At 43.0% G+C, this 18,480-nt stretch overlaps 1 protein-coding gene across 3 annotated transcripts in view; it reads left to right on the top strand.

Moving 5' to 3' along the window:
- The window catches only part of HOOK3 (hook microtubule tethering protein 3), a 1,014,571-nt gene that overhangs the window by 542,456 nt on the left and 453,635 nt on the right, over positions 1 to 18,480 (top strand). For all 3 annotated transcript variants that reach the window (XM_078676339.1, XM_078676338.1, XM_078676340.1), the window contains 2 exons: positions 10,991 to 11,192; positions 17,516 to 17,626. In XM_078676339.1, coding sequence (XP_078532465.1) covers positions 10,991 to 11,192; positions 17,516 to 17,626 — 313 coding nt within the window. The remainder of the gene's footprint in view (positions 1 to 10,990; positions 11,193 to 17,515; positions 17,627 to 18,480) is intronic.

The following is an 18,480-nucleotide window of genomic DNA, read 5'->3' as shown; positions in this document are numbered from 1 at the left end:
CGTGGACCGCAAGGTACCCAGTGTAGGCTACAACTCCCCCACAGGAGAGGAGCGTGAGGTGTTTTATATCATCCAATGTAGGACAGAGTGAGGGGCTGAGTGCAAAACTTAAATGTGAGTTAAAACTATCTCCTGGTTGACTGGGTCAATCCTTTGAGTATCCCCAGTGGATAGATTACAATAAGCTCAGCGAGAATAGGGATATGGATGTTCCTATTAGGATCAGGTCAATGTGTTTCTGCCTTAATAGACCGAAAAGGTTCTTGGCATTCTTCAGGACCGTTCACTATGTCACTCTGCTTGATAAATGTAAAAATAATATTAGAAAGTTGCCATACTTTTACTGGTATAGAAATAGTCAGTGATACCAGCTTGTAGTCAGGTCCACGTTCTGTAGGGATATAAGAATACACATAAAAACACAGTATGCATTTTTAAAGTCCCTATATGTACAAAACAACAGTGTTTTTCACCATCACTGCAGAAGTGTGTAATTATAAATATGAACAATTAATTGTATGAAGTCTTACCAATTGGAGACGACTAGTTAACATCCACCTTCAGAAGTCCCTTAGTACTGCGAAAACAAGGGGTAAAGAGGCCCGATCCCTTACTGGCCGTACGTTGACAAAAAATGTTTTTGTGGTTGCGCTTGCTCTCGGCAGGGGGGTAACCCCTAATATATAAACAGGTTCTGGGTGGTTGCAAGAGTTAGATAGCTTCTTAGAATTTCAATCAAAACAGATTCATTTTGTTGGTAAATTTAAAGGTGTAGTCACTCTATCCATGAGAGTGATTGCGAAAGACAGCCAGCACGTGTTTCACCCCTTTACATGGCCATCCAGCCTGGGGCTTCATCAGGGCGTGAAATATAAAGGTAGAAAATTGTCTGTATAACAAGGTTCTGTTGAAATCTTATAAAAGTAGCAGGCGTAATGCCAGGCCATACGATTCTGTCTGGTTCACTGAACTAGACAGAATCAGATGTCCTGGCATTATGGCCAGGCCATGGCTCAGCTCGGTAATGTCATAGGGCTCGGAACTCATGTTCACAGGTTCGGTTAGTTACTGCGCTCTTTTGGTTTGGCTTATTGCCCTAAGAGGTGTTCCCCGTCGTTGGGGTGTGCATACTCAATGTGGGGTACTTGTATGCTACTATATAGCTCTGCTTAACTCCCCTGGCCCTAGATAACATGTGGGCTCCATGCATTGCTTGGTGGTCCGTTGTACAGTGGTCTTTGTTTTACCCTGGTGCCATCTTCTATACGCCATGGGTTATCCTGGCTGTTACGTGTTCCACCTCCTTGAGAGGTTTCATGATCTCTTCTAAAGCGGCTCCCTCCTGCCTTTACTGTACTAAGGATGGTCTTGTATGGGCATGTTTTATGGTCCTGGCTAGTTCTGTCTATACAAATTGTATATGTTTATACATTTATGTATAAATGCCGGTTGCCATGGTATTCCTCTTCCTCCGTCGCCACCTCTTTTCAAGGCTGCGAGGTCTGGACCGATATCTCCATGTGTGGGGAAGCTTTTCTGAGTCCTTGCAAGTTGCCCTTAAGGTTTCTCCTTGCTTCCACTTACTGGGGTGATTTCCCATTTTGACAACTGCTCCCTTATTGGGGTTGGACACTGTACTTGTTCCTTTCTGGAATGGTTGGTCTTGGATTCTGAGACTCTTCCCTCGATTCTTTACCTTGGTGTTTTTTGTGGCTGCTTCCTTCGGATATGCCCCTTTCCACATTATCACACTACTGTTGTACGAGCTACACCTGCGGGACAACTCTTATGCTGGCGGTGGTCCTTGGCTACTCCCTGCAGGCTTATGTTCGTGGCTTGTTCCCTCTTTGGCTTCATACTGCCTGGTCGGGCCCTCTTATGCTTTATTGTGTACGCCACTTTGAGGTCTCTATGTCCACTTGCCTGCTGCATGTCTCTATGGTGCCCTGCTTCGGCTGGCTTTATATTGCTGCTGCTCGCCCCTGCTTCCCCTTTTTGGGATGGGGTGTGAACTAGGCGTGTTTCTTGCCCCGTCTGCTATTCTGAACGCATTGCTCAGTTTCTAGCTCTTGCCCTTGGGCTCTTTGCACCAGCTCCTTCAGCCTTCCTTCTATAGGCTAGTCTGTTCGGCTCAGGTTGCATCTCTTTAGGTTCTTTTCTACCTTGGGTCGGTGTACTCCTGGTGCGCCATTAAGCGGAGACTGTTCCCCTCTCTCTTTCTTGTTCTGGTATATGGATTATGCCGTTCTACCTGTCATTTTTATACTGGTATGGTGTAGCGCAATTCTGGCGTTTTTAGGATGTCTGCCATCCTGTTATTTCTACTTTTCCCAAGCTGCTTGGGTTGCTGTCTAGCTGTTCCACCATAGCCTCCCCCATTATCCGTCACTCTGTTGCTGGATCATAGGTTTGGCACTTTCTGTGGTTCCCTCGCAGACCCACCTCCCCTTGGGGTATGGCTGTGGTATCTATTCTAAGTTAAGGAATCTGCGGCTAGATGTCTCTATCAGATGTACGAGTTACTTACCTTCAGTAACTATGTATCTGTTGGAGACGTCTAGCCGCAGATTCCTTAACGCCCACCCAGCCTCCCTGTTCTGCGAGGACTTTGCCAAGTGTGGTTCTCCACCGGCCTCTTTCAGGCGCCATTGGTTTTTTCTCTCACGGGTGCTCACATTGTTGCATCCCTTTGAGAATTGCCATACTACAGCTGACTCCCTCCAAGGGGTTTCTTTCCTGTAAAATTGTGCCTTTTGATTCCCCATCACCAGGAGATTCTTTTTCTTTTTCTTTCTTCTCCTGCTGCCTGCCTTCCCTCCCTCCTTCCCTCTCCATTGACTCAGGATTTTGGTCTTCTCTATAGTCGTCTTCTTTGGGGATCTATTGACCTCTGTTTCAGACCTCCATTTCTATAAGGGCAGTGCTAGTATTTTCATACCTTCCTGCAGTGGACTGTTGTTCTCTCTGTGCTCCGTTCTTGCTGGACGACACAGTTCTGCATGGTAATGGCAGTCTATTTCTGTGTGTTGAGATATTCTTCCCTTGTTGTGCTCTGGAAGGGGTCTTCGCTTAGCTTGCAGGGCTCTTTCTCATAGCTTTTCCACTTATATGTGGGTAGTGTCTGATTCTGTCTTTTTACGATGGCGTCTTCCACCATCCTCCATCTTTATTCGCGTATTTTTCATCCCTCGCACACTGTTCCCATACTTTCACAGTTTTTGTTGGTGGCTCCGCGTTGTGCTGCGGAAAAGTCTCTCAGAAGAAAACTGACATCAGTGTGCCGGAAGGGACCTATATGACCTCGCTGACGTCACGTACGTGGACGATGTCAGGGCGGGTTCCTGTGGCACCATCCCCCGGCGCGCAGATGTGCTGCTGCAAGGGGTTTCCGGATCCAGTTTGACGCCTGGGGATATTCTAAGTTAAGGAATCTGCGGCTAGACAACGTCTCTACCAGATACATTGTTACCGAAGGTAAGCAACTTGTACTTCAATGTGTGTCAGAAATCAAGTGCATCGCTCAGCGTATCGAAGCACATCTGTATGGTTGTCATAGGTATGTATGTTATCTCAAACACAAATACGAGTACTGATTGTGAAGATTCTGTCTTCTTATGAGGGTCATATTGTAAATTGCCCTATCTTCTTGAGGCTCTTGATAGATATATAGGGCATGAAAAGGATAAGTGTTTGGCTGCACATGGTTAAGAACACCATCTATCCTGCTAACGTATGCATTATACTGAAATTGTTGCCATCGTAGCCCTGCTTTCTTATGTTGCTCTCCTGCCTCATGCTTTTTGATATCCTGCTCTGCTCCATGTACAACGGAAAAGTCTTTATTACAGAGGCTGTACTTTGCCTTCTCAAGACTTCCGCATGTTGAGGTGTGTACGTTTCCAATCTGGTCTGTACATCACAAAGCAAGTTTTTCCTTTTTTGAGGGTGGCTCTGGCTTGGAGTCTGCTTGCGAGGTAGATGTTGCATCTGAATATGCCTCAAAACCCGACTTGAACGTTGCCTCTGCAGCACCTTTGCCTGACTCTTAATCAGACATTGTTTTTTTTGGAAAGTACTCCGTAAAATAACCTACAAACTTGAGATGTAGATGCATACTGTAGTCAGTGAAGAAAATAAAACGTACCAGGTGCTTACTTTCCTCTATCTCACTTGTCTGGCCCATCTACCAAAGCCCAATTACGCTCATACATTCTGCCCAAGAATAGAAGGACCTTTGTACAGGCCTATAAGTCTTAAAAGCCTGGCATGATTGGAAGATTTTGTCAGTTTACAGTATGTTTTCTTTGTTTTTGATCCTATGTGAGAAGTGTTTCCTTGTTGTGTGTGAAGACAACTGAAGCATGGCTATTATGTTGAGATGCATTGCAGCTGGCAATGTGGTGAAGACATGTGAGAGACAGTTGTGCACTTCACGTTTTTTTTTGGGATGGTAGCTTCTTACAACTGTGCAGGTCTGTTTGTGGTATTTCATATGATCATAGTCTATTCAGATGGCTACTGCACTGTGTTGTCAAATCTGATATTTTGTTTACAGTTAATGGTCCTGAGCAGGCATTTGTTGATTGATTGATTGTGGGTTTCTAAAGCGCTAGAATCGACTCCCGAAGGAGTATCTCTGCGCTGTAGACCGCTGGGGAACCCGCCCTGGCTTTCCCTGTGAGATGGTCCCTGCTGGGTATTACCAAGGTGAAACCAGGCATCCCCGGCGTATGTGGGGGGCCGTTGTGGAGATGAGGCAAGCTAATGCCCAGAGTTGCTGAGTGTGATCCCTAGTTAGAGTAGGCGACGAGAATTATCGAGTCCGTTGACCCTGGTCCAAGACCCTGCCGCGTCGGGAATTGAACCCTGGTCCCGGGCCGTCCTCTGCTCTCGGGTCTGCCGCCTCTAACCTGTGAGCCACACCACTCCACATTTGTGGTGAGAGAAATGATCTGGAAGATCTGCTTAGATGGGCTTTCTTACTAGCATCCCATATCTGAGTGCCATTATAAGATGTAAAGAAGTGCATATAGAATGTACCTAATTGGGACCTGCAGTACTGGATTAGAGTGCAGTCCTTCAAGTGGCCAGCTTTATCTGTCAGATCACTTCGGGTATCCCATGTCTGTTCAGCTGGTAATGACTGGTTTTGGGGCTGGTACAGTAGTGAGTGATGGATAAGACCCATATTGTACAGTTCTAATGTGAGGGTAAATGTATTAAGCAGGGAAAGGGAGTTTTTAACCAGCCTGCATGAGCTATAATTGGCTGCAGACGGCTGAATGTTATGGTATTATTGTGGGCCACAACGGTTAGATAGGAGCTGACATTACTTTAAAATGCCCTGGCTAGCCATACATCACTCCCCTTATTTTACCTGTAAATGGGGAATAGTAGACTAATAAATCCTATACGTAAAGTGCAAACATATCACCCCTAGGGCTTTCAAGGCGTTGGGGCCCGTCGGGGAGATTAAGTGAGCGATTGCCCAGAGTCACATGATGCTAAGCTGCAATCGATGCCGGGGATTGAACCGTGAGCCCTGCACTCAAGACTCGGTTGCTCTGGCCACTGTGCCACACCCCTCCCTTGCGATTGCGCTGTTTTAAGTTAGTGAGCTGTCTTCTGTAGATTCTCATTGATGCACAGAAGTGTGCTACAGATTAGAAACTATATACCTTGGTGAGGCATTATTGTAGGTCAGGAGTAGGCTCCTCTGTCTTTTACATACAGAACAGTTTCCATTGAAATGGCAGCAAAATGCCAACATACAGTCTTACTAATAAAACTTTGTAGCGTACAGACAATGTGTGGAAATTTGGTTTTAGCAAAATATATCATTTGATATATCAAGTGTCTTGATTGTTTTGATCCTATTTAAACTTTCCAGCACGCTTCAGATTTACAAACAAGTTGCCCATTTGTGGTTTCCTAACTGCTGATATGTTTTGAAACATTTGCAAAGTTTATTTCCAGGTATTTAAAAGTTGTTGTGTGTTACAAAAAAACTGACAGCTTACAGCCTTTGTTTTCACACGCCCTTTACCACTACAACGAGATTTCCAACTAGTCCTCCTTACTATTCTGTCTTTGACTGCAAAGTTAGAGAACTTTGTAAACACCAATCCACATGTTAAAGGAATAGGCAGAAATTTGTCACAAGATGCAGCCTGACATTTCCCCTCTACTTTTGAAAACTTTGCACTTGTGACCACCCGAAAATAAAATGGGATTTCCCCCTTTCACTGCCATTGGTAATCTTTAGCCTTTGTTCTACACTATTGTTCCACTATGCTTATCCGTGCAGATGTCCACCTCCATGCTTTTCCCTTCATCCCTGGATTCAGAGCTCATACAATGGATCTTTGAGGTCCACACTACGAACACTGCCCAACAGGGCAGGAATTACAGGTTTGTTTGAGGTGGAATTATTCAAATTAAGACAGCCAAGAAGGACTCACCCTGCATCCAGGACTGTTGATCCCATTTAGATAACATTATCTGGACAGTGCTCCAAAATCCCAAAAGCGGTAGAGGTTCTAACCCGTAGAAGGTGTCTTTGTGTTTGTGTGCGCAGGACAGAACCAATCCCTGAACCAGTATTGCCTAAAACATCTAGGGCAGGAGACTTGCTGTTACCACCATTGTTTATATCATGTAATATTTCCAAGATTTTTTAAAAGTGTTAGCTCTGTTTAAGGGGCACACTTGGCTGGAAGTCATATTATTGTGGGTAATGATAATGTTATTCTGTATCTGGTTCAGTGCAAAGCTAGGCCTTGACCTCTAGAGCATGAAACCTACAAGACTCAATGAGGTACTGGAGGCACAACACAACTAGCAGCTTTAAAACAAGTATTGAGTATCCTGATCAACAGGGAACACATGCTCTCTTACCAACAATTAACAAAGTCATCCCCGTAACTTCAATAACGCCGAAAATGGCCTCCCAGCAGCAATATGGTTCAGTTGGATATTTCTGAGAGTCTACTGTTAATCTCCCACTAGAAATGTCTGTCCACTTAAAGAACTTGTGCAGTTAGTTTATGTGGTAGGTAATAATGGAATTCACCTTGTCTCAGGCTGCTTCTAAAAATGGCAGAGAATGGTATCAGTGGCAATGGGAGATAAAGTAATGTGCCTGGATCACATAGTCTTGGCTGATGGGAAAGGTAGTTAAAAAAAGCCCTGCTCTGATTACTACATTCGCCTCTGGTGTGCGTCTCTCCTCTTTTTGGCTGCCATAACCATAATGATACTGTGAGTATTTTAAAGTCATGGATAACATCTTCTTAATTGCCGAACAGGCAGTTAGAAGAGAAAGTGGCAGATGGCAGGGAGGTAGGATAGCAGTAACACTTTCCTGCCCCCCCCAAACAACTTTTGAGCTGACATATCTGTATACCAATTACTATTAGTAAAATACTAATTCTAAAAACGAAGTGAGTAGAGGACACTGCTGAGACTGGTGCTATAAGTGAAAGGCCTAAAGGCTCTCTGCACTATACAAATCTCATCTCATCTCAACAGAAACATAGGAAATTTAGAGAGAAAATAACTGGAGACAAGGAGGAGGCACACATTAAATGGAGGGAAGAGCAGGGAGAAAGCAGTTAAAATGAGAGAAAAGCAAGGAGGAGGCACCCAAACTTGGGAGGCAGTGAAAACGAGATAAAAGCACTTACCCTTTGAGAAGTTGATGGCAGGGGTAATGGAGCTCGTGGTTGACTCAGTGATCTGGTTCTTCTGGGACTGGGCGACACTGCTGGCACACAACGTCGCTCTTCCAAACGTGCAGAAAACTGAAAGGTTCTTCTGCACGACTAAAAGTAACCCTACTAAAGCTGTTCCCATTGGCCCTAGTGGATCAGCGGGCACTAGGATTGGCTGATAGCTCTCAAGCCAATGCTAGGTAGTTCGGATTCAGGACAAATGGCGTCCATTAAAGAAATGATCACAAACAACAGACAGAATTACGGATGATTGGTTACCCTAGCTAATACCATGGTTCTTCGTGATATGAAGTTTCTAATTTCGTTACTTTTTTTTCTAGTCTCATTTCTTTGCATGCCTGTCTTTTTTTCTTCACATGTTTTTATTCATTTACCCTTCTCCCTTTTCTTCATTTTGCCCTGTCCTTGCTGCTCCTATGTCCTCCCATGACAGGTGCAGCCTTGGTGCAGTAAGTGTGTCAATGTGATGTAAGGTGTTTTTTCACTTTTAATGGAAATCTGGAATTTTAGCTCAGGTTTATATTGCTGTATGATGTTGCTGTGAAGAGTAATCAAGTAAAACATATATTTTGTTGCTACCTTATGTAAAAGAATATTTTTTGATGGTGATATAGGAAGGAGGTATGCTTTGATTAGCTGTGGCTTTTGTTCTTCTATTTCTGTCCTTGCTCCTGTATGTTTTCAGTATTTTGAGGTGAGGGGAAAGAATGTGCATGTCAAGTTGAACATGCAAAGCTTCCCTTAGCGACTTATGGAGAGCATGAGGTATGTCTTCTTTTTCCCGATTTTCCAGCTCTCCAAAAAGTCAAACATTAGTGTGTCGATCTTTCTCCAAGTTGGTGTTCTTTCCTGACTACCAAGCCAACTGTGGAGTGCTTGATTGACCAATTCATGTCTGCTTTATTTATACATTTACTAAGATTATCTCTCGTGATATATTTTCATAAATTATTGCTTTTCATAATCTTCCAATCCAGAAGAAAGCATTAATTTGATGGCCATGCATTAGTGAAAGTGTCTTCAAATGTCTCCAGGTCACGGTAGTCATTATGTCTGGTTTTACAGTAACTGTGATTTAGACTTACCTGAACGTTTAACAGCCTCTGTGTAAAAAAAAAAAAAAAAAAAGAATTTCCTTGTCCTGAAACAAAGTCCATTGAATCAGTCTCATATACTTCATTAATAGTGTTTTAATTTTGGGGTTTTTAGCTGTCTGTGAAGTTGTTTGACACTATTATTAGTTTAGCACAGTATACTATGATTACTTTGAGGAGGCTTATTTATTTATTTATTTATTTATGGCATTTGTAGAGCGCTCTGCAACCCTACGGGCATCCTGGCGCTAAGTACATATAGTTGAGAAACCTGTAGAACAGAAGAGGACAGTGGTCAAGGTGCTGATCAGTTAGATTTTTTGATAGATTTTTGGGAGGTTTTTGGGAAAAGCCATGTTTTCACCTTTTTACGAAAGGCCATCAGTTTGTTTGTTTTTCTGATGTCAATAGGGAGGTTGTTCCATAAATGAGCTGCAGCTATACTGAAGACTCTTCCCCCACAAGTGGCTTTCTTGATCCTAGGGATGCTGATAAGTTTTAAGGACGAGGATCGAAGAGACCGGGTAGGCTCATACCAATTAAGTTTATTTTGGAGTGGTCGGGGGCCTAGCCCATGAACTGCCCTGAAGACAATACATAAGGATTTGAAACAGATCCTCTGGTGTATAGGCAGCCAGTGGAGGTCGGCCAAGGCAAGAGTGGTAGAAGATCTTCGTTCCCGAGAGAGTGCCAGTTTAGCTGCAGCCGCCTGGATACTTTGAAGTCTGGAAATGAGATAGGCAGGGGATTCCAGCAGAAGGGCGTTGCAGTAATCCAGGCGGCGGAGGATGGTGCTCCTGACTATGTTAGCTCTGGTCTGTGGGGGCAGGAGAGGTAGCAGCTTTCGCAGTCCTCGCAGTAAGGCAAGGCAGCTGCTGACCTGCTTGTTGACGTTACACACAAAGCTATGGCTTTGAGATGGCTTGGCTGCGGAGGAACATAAGGAACATTTATATTTTCTTTTCAGAATCGACCTAGTGAGCTTTGGTCAAAGGAACATAATTGTATTCTTCTAAGTATTGTATTGTGGCTGTTTCCCTTTGTTCTTTGTGTGATTGAGGAATCATTCATGCCGCAGGTACACAAAACCCTAATTAAGTCTCCCTCCCACATCCTATCTCATAGGGTAGCTCTTAGGACTTGAGTCTGGACACACTGCCTGGTATTTCATATATGTACACACAAAGATTTTCTGCAACCTGCTTGTTATCTTCGTGCCCGCAGTTCTCTGCCACCTGCTCCCTCATCCACGTATCAGAACGCAAGTTCAGCTTTCTCTAGGTATTCAACAACTTAGTTATTATTTTCATCAGGTATGTACTTTCCCACCATATCTCCTTTGTGTTGTCAGTAGTTTTGGATTAGAGTGAGAGATGGGACCAAGATCCCAGGTGGTAAGGTACATATCAGCTGCTGTTTTCGCAGTTTACCACCAACTACTGCAAAGCAGATGTGAGTGGTTATTTTAATAGAACCTCCAGGTAGTTGCGATTCACATTGCATGCACTACAGAGTAGAGCCGTCGCTTCACTCTTTTTTAAAAATCTTTTTTAATTTATTTTATTTGAAAGGTAATCGACTCCTTGTTTGGTCCTTTGTATCACCATTACCTGAGGAGGGTCCGGCTACACCTAGATACCTGGTGGATTGCATTTTCTTGGAGTAAGAAAAGAGCTCTCTACATCAGGAAAAGAATACAGGGTCAGAGATGTGGCAATATCTACTACTGTGGTTTAGCCCAGCTTTGTATAAGCTACTGTATACACAGTATAACTTTCATGGATCCTTGCCCCAGGCTACAGCCAAACTCTCACTTATGAGATGATCAAGAGTAATTTAAAAAGTGTATAGTTGGCAACAGTGCCATACATAAAGAGTTTGTCCAACCATTACATTTCGACATTATACTGAGGGGTAAAAAGGAGTAGCATTGTTTGGATGTACTTGTTGGGTTAAATCACTTGGCTAAAGCACAGGAAAATTATGCAGCTTGAAAGAAAGCTTTAAATCCCTCTGAAGTGTATCAGATTGTAATCATCTCAGTTATATTGGGTGAAATATTGTGTTGGACTCCACATAGATATGCACCTTGTTTGATTGTAGTTAAAGTATTGCAAGTTTTAGTGGGCACATGTAGTTATGCAGTTGTTGTTCTTCTTCTAGGCATTCTTCGGATAAGGTTGCAAAGTTAGAAGGCCAAGTGGAGTCTTACAAAAAGAAGCTGGAAGACCTTGGAGATTTACGAAGACAGGTGAAACTCTTGGAAGAAAAAAACACCATGTACATGCAAAACACAGTCAGTCTGGAGGAAGAGCTGAGAAAAGCAAATGCTGCTCGGAGCCAACTTGAAACTTATAAAAGACAGGTATGGTTATGACGTAGCCAAAAATAACATTCCTTTTGCTCAGTAGAAACATGGTTACTCCTTATAACATCATTTTCTTGAAACGTGAGTGAGTGTGGTTGAATATGGGAGAATTTGAATGATTGGGTGATTAAGTCGATTGTGCTATAGATTTGTTTCTTAGTAGTCATTTTAGTATCAGAAACAAAATGCAAGTCAAAGCTTGAGAGATTGCTGGGATGAGGAATTAGCTTGTTGCTATGGTCTAACAGCTCCTGTCCCTCCACTTCAAAATGATCTGCGTGACCCTTTACTTTACCTAGCCTTGCGTCCACTGCATCTGCAACAGATTCAACCCTAATCATTCCTGCCTCAACACCCACTATCTTTTCTATTTTTGCCAGCTGTGAAAAATTATTTTCCATTGTGGCAATCATGACCTTGTGGCTTCTGAGTAGCTCCCCATCCAATGAATCACAAGCTACCCCCATGACCACCCAGATCTCTTTGTGGAGAATGGATTTGAAGAAATCTTGCTGTCTAGACATGTTGCTCTATCACTGAACCTCCTGATCTTCACTCTGCGGGCAAGGCCTCAGAAGAGGGGGCTCATAGGGACATTGTTCCCTAACCTCATACTCTGTGCTCATGCTACAAAACGTATTGTTATTTTTTAAATTAATTCTACCCAGTTCATCCATGGCTGCTATCGCACCTAAAATGAGTCGCCTGTTTTTACTTTCCTTGCTACCATTTTTTAATGTAATAAATGGTCTTTTCGACCTACAGTCTCGACATGAACCCTACTTCCTATGGAGTGCAGTGAGCTGCATTGGCTCCTTCTTCCACTGAATGAGAACCATAGGCCGCCACAGTACAAGATGGCCATAGTTAAGCCTGTGACCACAATGGTTGCCTGGAGGCCTGCCCTGCTTCTTAGATGTAGTGCTTGACATCTGAATGTCAGGCATTCTTCTGTTACTGCCAGTACCCACCACCTTGGGATCCTTCAACAAAACTGAGGGTGGTATCCTGTTCCTCTTAATTTGCGATCAGCAGGGATACAAGTAGATTGATGGTACTAATCATCAAACCATTGGCAAGTCTATTTGATGGCACAGCCTCATAGCTCTCAGCAGCTTGTAGATAGTATTATGGCTGAAAATCAGGCGGCGCAGCAAGAGCTCAAAGAAGAAGTGTCTGTTGTGGCCATCTCCAGGCACCCTCCTCTCGTGCCTAACCCCAAGTCCAAAATGATTTTTTTAACAAGTTGTGATAGCAGTACTGCGTTGAAGAAAGTTGCTCAAATCCTCAGGAAAGGCTTCTCATATTCCTCTTAATTTCTTTCGGTTGTCTCTTGGGCCCCACAACTCCGCTTCAAAGTCCATAAGGCGTGCCCAGTTCGAGTAGGTCTACTGCGAATTCATCCAGGAAGGGGGCAATTTTCTTCATCTCAGTACCTTCTGTACCCTCGACTCGAATTGGTTAAGTTCCACTGGGGAGCAATTAGCTTTCAATGACTGGAAATTAATCATGTTTATCACTGTAAGTCAGAAATAGACTTGTGCGAAGGCTCTTGGAGCAAATTCTAGTGAACTGTTTTAGGCAGAACAGGAGACTACTCTCTCCATTACTGTCAGGCAAGCACAAATGGGGTTTTCAGCTAGCATTGTTGGCTTATTTCCTCTTTATTCCCTGGGAGATTGTCCCCCTTAGAGTGAGTGAAATAGGATATTTAGAGGTTAAACCAGTCAGCCATTGTTAGGGAGATCTAGTCAGCCCTAATACGATTCCTATGCTTCCTCCTCTCAGTTTACTTGGAAAGTAAATGGGTTTCCTTTCCTGAGATAGTTTCCTCGAGTGGCAGGCACCAAAAATCCAAAATGTTATATCATTGTATGGGCTATGCAGAGCTCCCTTTTGCCTTTTAGCTTTGATAAGGTATTTCCAGGTAAGATCCCCAAGCATCAAAGGAAATTCTCTCCTTTGAGCCACCATTTGTTCTAGACCTATAGCAAGGCATTGCCACCACTTAGTCTCTGGATAACATCCTCAGTGGTGAAAAGGTTCTACAGGTTCTATTCAGGCACTTATGATCAACATTGCAGGTGCCAGAGGGCAAATTCTTCCAATCCTGGTCATTGTGTGGCCTGTCTTTTGAAGTGGCATTTGGAGGACAGGGTCACCCCTCACTTATAGGGTGGTTCCAATCAGAAATATGTATGACTTTGAAACACAATGCATCTGAGCTCTGTGAGAGTATTTTCATGTTTTGTAACTGCTTTAAGGGTACCCTACCGTCAAGAACCTTTTCAGCCTAGATTTCTAATTTTGTTTTGATCACATTTTCCAATCAGACTTTACAACTAAATGTCCAAATGCATGTTCTATGGCGTGACAGGAACATACACCATTATTTTTTCCATGGTGCAGTGTTTGCCCACAAAGTACCTCTAGAGTTGGTAAATATTATGCCTGTATAGGTTGACTTGAGCTTTTGTGAGAAAGTGCTGCTGGTGGATGGAATTTTGAGGTTCATAAGTGAGTCCAACAAAATATTTTTAATGTCTTGATTTGATACTCTTTTTAATCCAGTTACCCCAATGTTCTTATTTTGATGGCTATCCTGTCCCAGGACTTCCGTACACTGACATAATTTCCTGAGAAACTCCCATAAAAATTGCCTTCCTCTTTTCGGAAGGTATTGTGCCCAAATGAGACTGAAATTGAATGCCAGAAAATGTAAGATTATGGTAATTGGGAAAAGACAGTTCTGTCAAATGAATTTCCACCTCAGTCAGATAATGCTTGAGCAAATAAAATGAATCGGACTAACAGACAAGAGCAGATTTGTTTGGACAAATCCAGAACGCATCTACTATTTGTTCACAGTTTTAATTCTAGAGCCAGCCTCTTACCTTCATTCATCTGGTGTGGAATTCCAGGATTTGCTGTTCATAATTATTTCTCAAATAATATATTTTAATCTAGTTTAATGTGTCCGCATCCTCCCAAATTTCCATACTCAGCAAAGAAAATAGTTAAAGTGTATTAGTTCTTGGTTTGCCAATTGGCCATTCCCCTTCTGGATTACATTGTATTTACAGTCAGCCATGGTTCTGTCATGTAGTAAATATTCTACTACATTCTGATGCTTTTTTCAGCCCTCCTACTAGCTTCAATGTCCTTGCCACCAACTGCTAATTAAGGCAAGACAGCTGCCTTGGTCAAGCTGAAACGGAGTGCGGTCTTTGACACCGTCTCCCTGCGGTCTGTTATTAGTACAGCTAGGTAAACAAAGTTTTTGGGGCCTTGCGTTTGGTTGGTTTGCGGACTTCCTTCAAACGCATCTTCCATGTTTTCCAGCAGTTCTACTCCTTCGAGATTCTACCCCCTGCCTTGGGCCTGACCCTGTTCAATTTGTATATGTGCCCCCTGGTGGAACTGATCGAGTGCCAGGGCGATAAAATTGTGTCATATGCTGATGGCACACAGCTGATAACTCTGGCGCAGGACGGAGGCAGAGCCAAGGCCAATTTTAAGGCATATCTGGTGGATCATCTAAATGGATGGACATCAGCTGCCTTAGACTAAACGCTGGAAAAACGGAAGTCCTGGTGGTAGGGAAGCAACCCTCAATATGGTCCATTAAGTGGTGGCCTAGTGTCCTGGGCCCGACACCTATTCCTAAATCAAAGGTAAAAAAAATCTGTATCCACCCTGTCTTTTGACAGCTAGATTTCTGCTCTTGCTGGAACCTGTTATGATGTTCTAAAGATGCTCTGCAACATTTTGGGAATCCTTCCCGACTTTGCTAGAAACTACTGCAATGTATTCTATCTAGGGTACTCTAAGGGTAGGCTGAAAATGCTTTAGAGGGTGCAAAACACAGTTGTGCGGATGCTCTTGAACATCCCTAGACATTCCTCTATGTCCACAGCTTTTTTTAAAGCTTCACTGGCTTCCCATTAAGGATAGAGTATCCTTCACTGCACTCTATCACAAAGTCCTAAATCAGAATGGTCCATGTTATCTCTCTCCTTTGATTAAACCCAATCTCCCTAACAATCGCCTCAGATCTTCATGGACCGCTCTGACAGTGATCCCTAAAATAAACAGAGTATGTTTGGGAGGTGGCTTCTTCAGCTTCCTGGCTGCCAAGCTGCAGAATTTACTTTAAAGTTCACGCTTTTGCAAATGCTTAATCATGTTGGAACCTAAATAATTGATAATATGCTACACAATAAAGCATTAATTATTTGAACAGTTTATTGATTCAATTCATCTTTGATTACTGCAACTACGCGCTAAGTCGCCACGAGTGTGCTCAGTGTTTGCCCTTACACGGAGTAATTATTTGTAGACTTCTCAGCTTGGATGTGATTATTCTGTGATGGTTGGGAAATTGACAAAAATGCTGCGATGCTAGAAAACGAGTAGGTCCCTCTCTCAGACGTTTTCCATTATTCTGCACAAGCGCTGAGATATGTATTGTTTATGAATTCAAAGCAGATAGGCCAGATAGAAAGCTAGGGTTACAGGTAAGTAACTTCTTTCATTGACCACTAAAAAATTCGACATAACACAAATACTCTCACAGCCAACACACACCAAAGACACTCACTAGTCTGTTTACTCATCCAGGTTCAACTTCAGTTGCCCCTCCAACTACATCTGACTGGTATGAACAAGCAGCTGTTGCCTTCAATTTTCTCCACTCCAAACTTGCAGAATGAGAACAGCTGAAACCAACCAAAAGACTCGTTCTGTAACTTCCCTTTGACATTTTACATGACCACCTTAAACCATGACAGCATTCTCTGGCACTCATACGGACTCATTGCTCTACAATCACATGGTTACTTTATGAGACTTTGACAGTTCAAACCACAACCCTCACTTTAAAACCTGGGAAAGAACATGCAAACTGCCCCATCTCATCAAGCTCCGCAGAGGACATCTTTCTTCAATTAGAAATGGCTCTGATGCCTGGCCCTCCTTCAGCTTCCTAAATTTGTAAAAATGTAATGTAAATAGCCTTTTATATTGCGCCTCAATCACTACAAGGAGCATCTTGGCGCTAGAACGGAAAGACCAGGTATGGAGGAAAGGCTTTACACAGTGTATCAGGAGCACTGTAAATCCAGGTCTTAACTGTTTTCCTAAAAACGGATTCGAAGGCAGTTTGGCAAAGATGGGGGAAGTTGATTCCAAGCCTTAGATCTCATGACTGCCAGAGATTTCCCTCCCTTTGAGATCAGTCTAAAGGTAGGAATGGTTAAACATAATGTCCATGCATTATAGCTAGTTTGCAGTAGGGAAGGACCTTCACAAACATACATTACTGTACCAGAATGGTCTTCGGGCCGTACCACTGTTGGAGGAATCACTCATTCATGACCGATTTTGGGTCGGGGAGTTGAGAGAACTCCACCGCACAGCTCAAATTTAAATTTCTGTGCATAAATTGCAAAATCTGTCTGAATGACCAGCTCAGATTTATTTGCTGAAGTGTGGGTAACATATAATTCTTTCCGACTGTCAAGTTAATGTTCCTGTTTAGACCAGGGATAACAAGGGTGACACAAATCTCATATAGTGGCGTCATGAATGATCCAGATGCAGACCTTCCGCAGCCTGGAATGTTATATGTCAGCTGGTGTTGAAGACCACAACACCTAAATGTTGTTAATAGCATCCTACTGTATAGTCATTATCGCCCCCCCCCCCCCCATCCTAGGCACAGACGTGCTAGATGGGGGGAGGCGGGGGGGGGGGCAGTCTACTTTCTAGCTGTGCGGCCCAAATGTGGAACAAACTGCCGATGGCCCTTAGACTTCAGCCGAACCTTTCCTCGTTCATGAAAATCTTAAAATCCCAGCTGTTTAATGCCGGATAGTTGTCAGTCCATCTCTTTGCTCTGCTCCACTTACACACTTCAGCGCCAAGACGCCTCGGCATTCGAGCGCTCTATATGCATTTTTATAGCCTTATAACATAAGGCAGACCATTTTTGTCACTAATGACACGAGATACATGTATATAGTTTAGTGGTTGGTTTTGAGTTGTTACAAGATGTTGCTTTAGACATATCAAGGAAGTAAAACTAGAGATTTTCTCATATATTTTTCATCTGTTTTTTTAGTCATATTGCCTTTGAAGTTAGTGATTGTTGTGTCCTTGTTTTCCTTTGTATATATTTATCACAGATCTCTTAACCTGCTATTCTTCTTTACATAAACACAGCTAAAGTGGTAGTAACTGGTTATGAAGTTAAGACTACGGTGATGTGTTTCATATTTTAGTAATATTGACTTCTTAATGATTACATTCATTTTCAACAGGTGGTTGAACTACAGAACAGGTTGTCTGAGGAATCAAAGAAAGCAGACAAATTAGATTTTGAATATAAAAGATTAAAAGAAAAGGTCGACAGTCTGCAGAAAGAAAAGGATGTAAGTGTAAAATGTGCTTTTCAGAATATTATATTATCCGTCAGTGTTTATAATTTTTGTATTTGAAATATAAACAAACATTATGTGCACTTGTTTTGCAAAAAATGATTGGAACATTGGAACGACATATAAAGGATATATAGAATTCATAATCGCCAATGGTGCACACGCTGTGCTTACTGTTAACCGCTCACGAACCTGTACATTATTAAGCTTAAGGATTTTATAAGTGTAAACCTAGCATGTGCAATATCGAGGGTGTATGCTTTCCAAATAGGACAGCATAGATAGCACCCCGCCCCCCCCCCCCCCCCCCCCATGTTGTCATATTTTCCTCATGTTTCTTAGTTCCAGGACATTTCTGAGTGGATAACTACCTGAGTAGGCCCCTGCAGAGTGCTTCAAAGACAGTGTCCGCCATGATGCGTTCTGAAAATAAGGCTAGGAGTATTTTTTTCAGACACCCTTCTCAGGGCACCCGGGTTGTTTGTAACTTCAATGGTGCTTGTACTCTGATTGGCAGTGGGCTGCTACTCACTGCCAGGACTTGAAAATATAAGTTGGAGCTTCAATCCATGTTACGGAATATGTCTTGGAACACATATTTACCAGGACCCTGCTGCTGTTGGTGCTTCCAAACATAGAGCTGAGTGCTGGCTCTTTCCTTTTGAATGGAAACAAGCCTTAAGCCTGATGATGTTTCTGCTGCCCTTCCCTGCTGCTACTGCTAACCTTGCCTGGCCGGAAGCTTCCAGACAGCTAGAGTCCTGATTCTGAAATGTGGCACACCATCTTACTGTTTCGTTTACCCTTCGACAAATATGGGATGCTTGCTGTCTCCTGAAACCGCTTCT

The sequence above is a fragment of the Lissotriton helveticus genome, chromosome 2_1, assembly GCF_964261635.1.
Source record: "Lissotriton helveticus chromosome 2_1, aLisHel1.1, whole genome shotgun sequence".
Classification (NCBI taxonomy): domain Eukaryota; kingdom Metazoa; phylum Chordata; class Amphibia; order Caudata; family Salamandridae; genus Lissotriton; species Lissotriton helveticus.
This window is presented reverse-complemented; position numbering and strand designations above follow the sequence as displayed.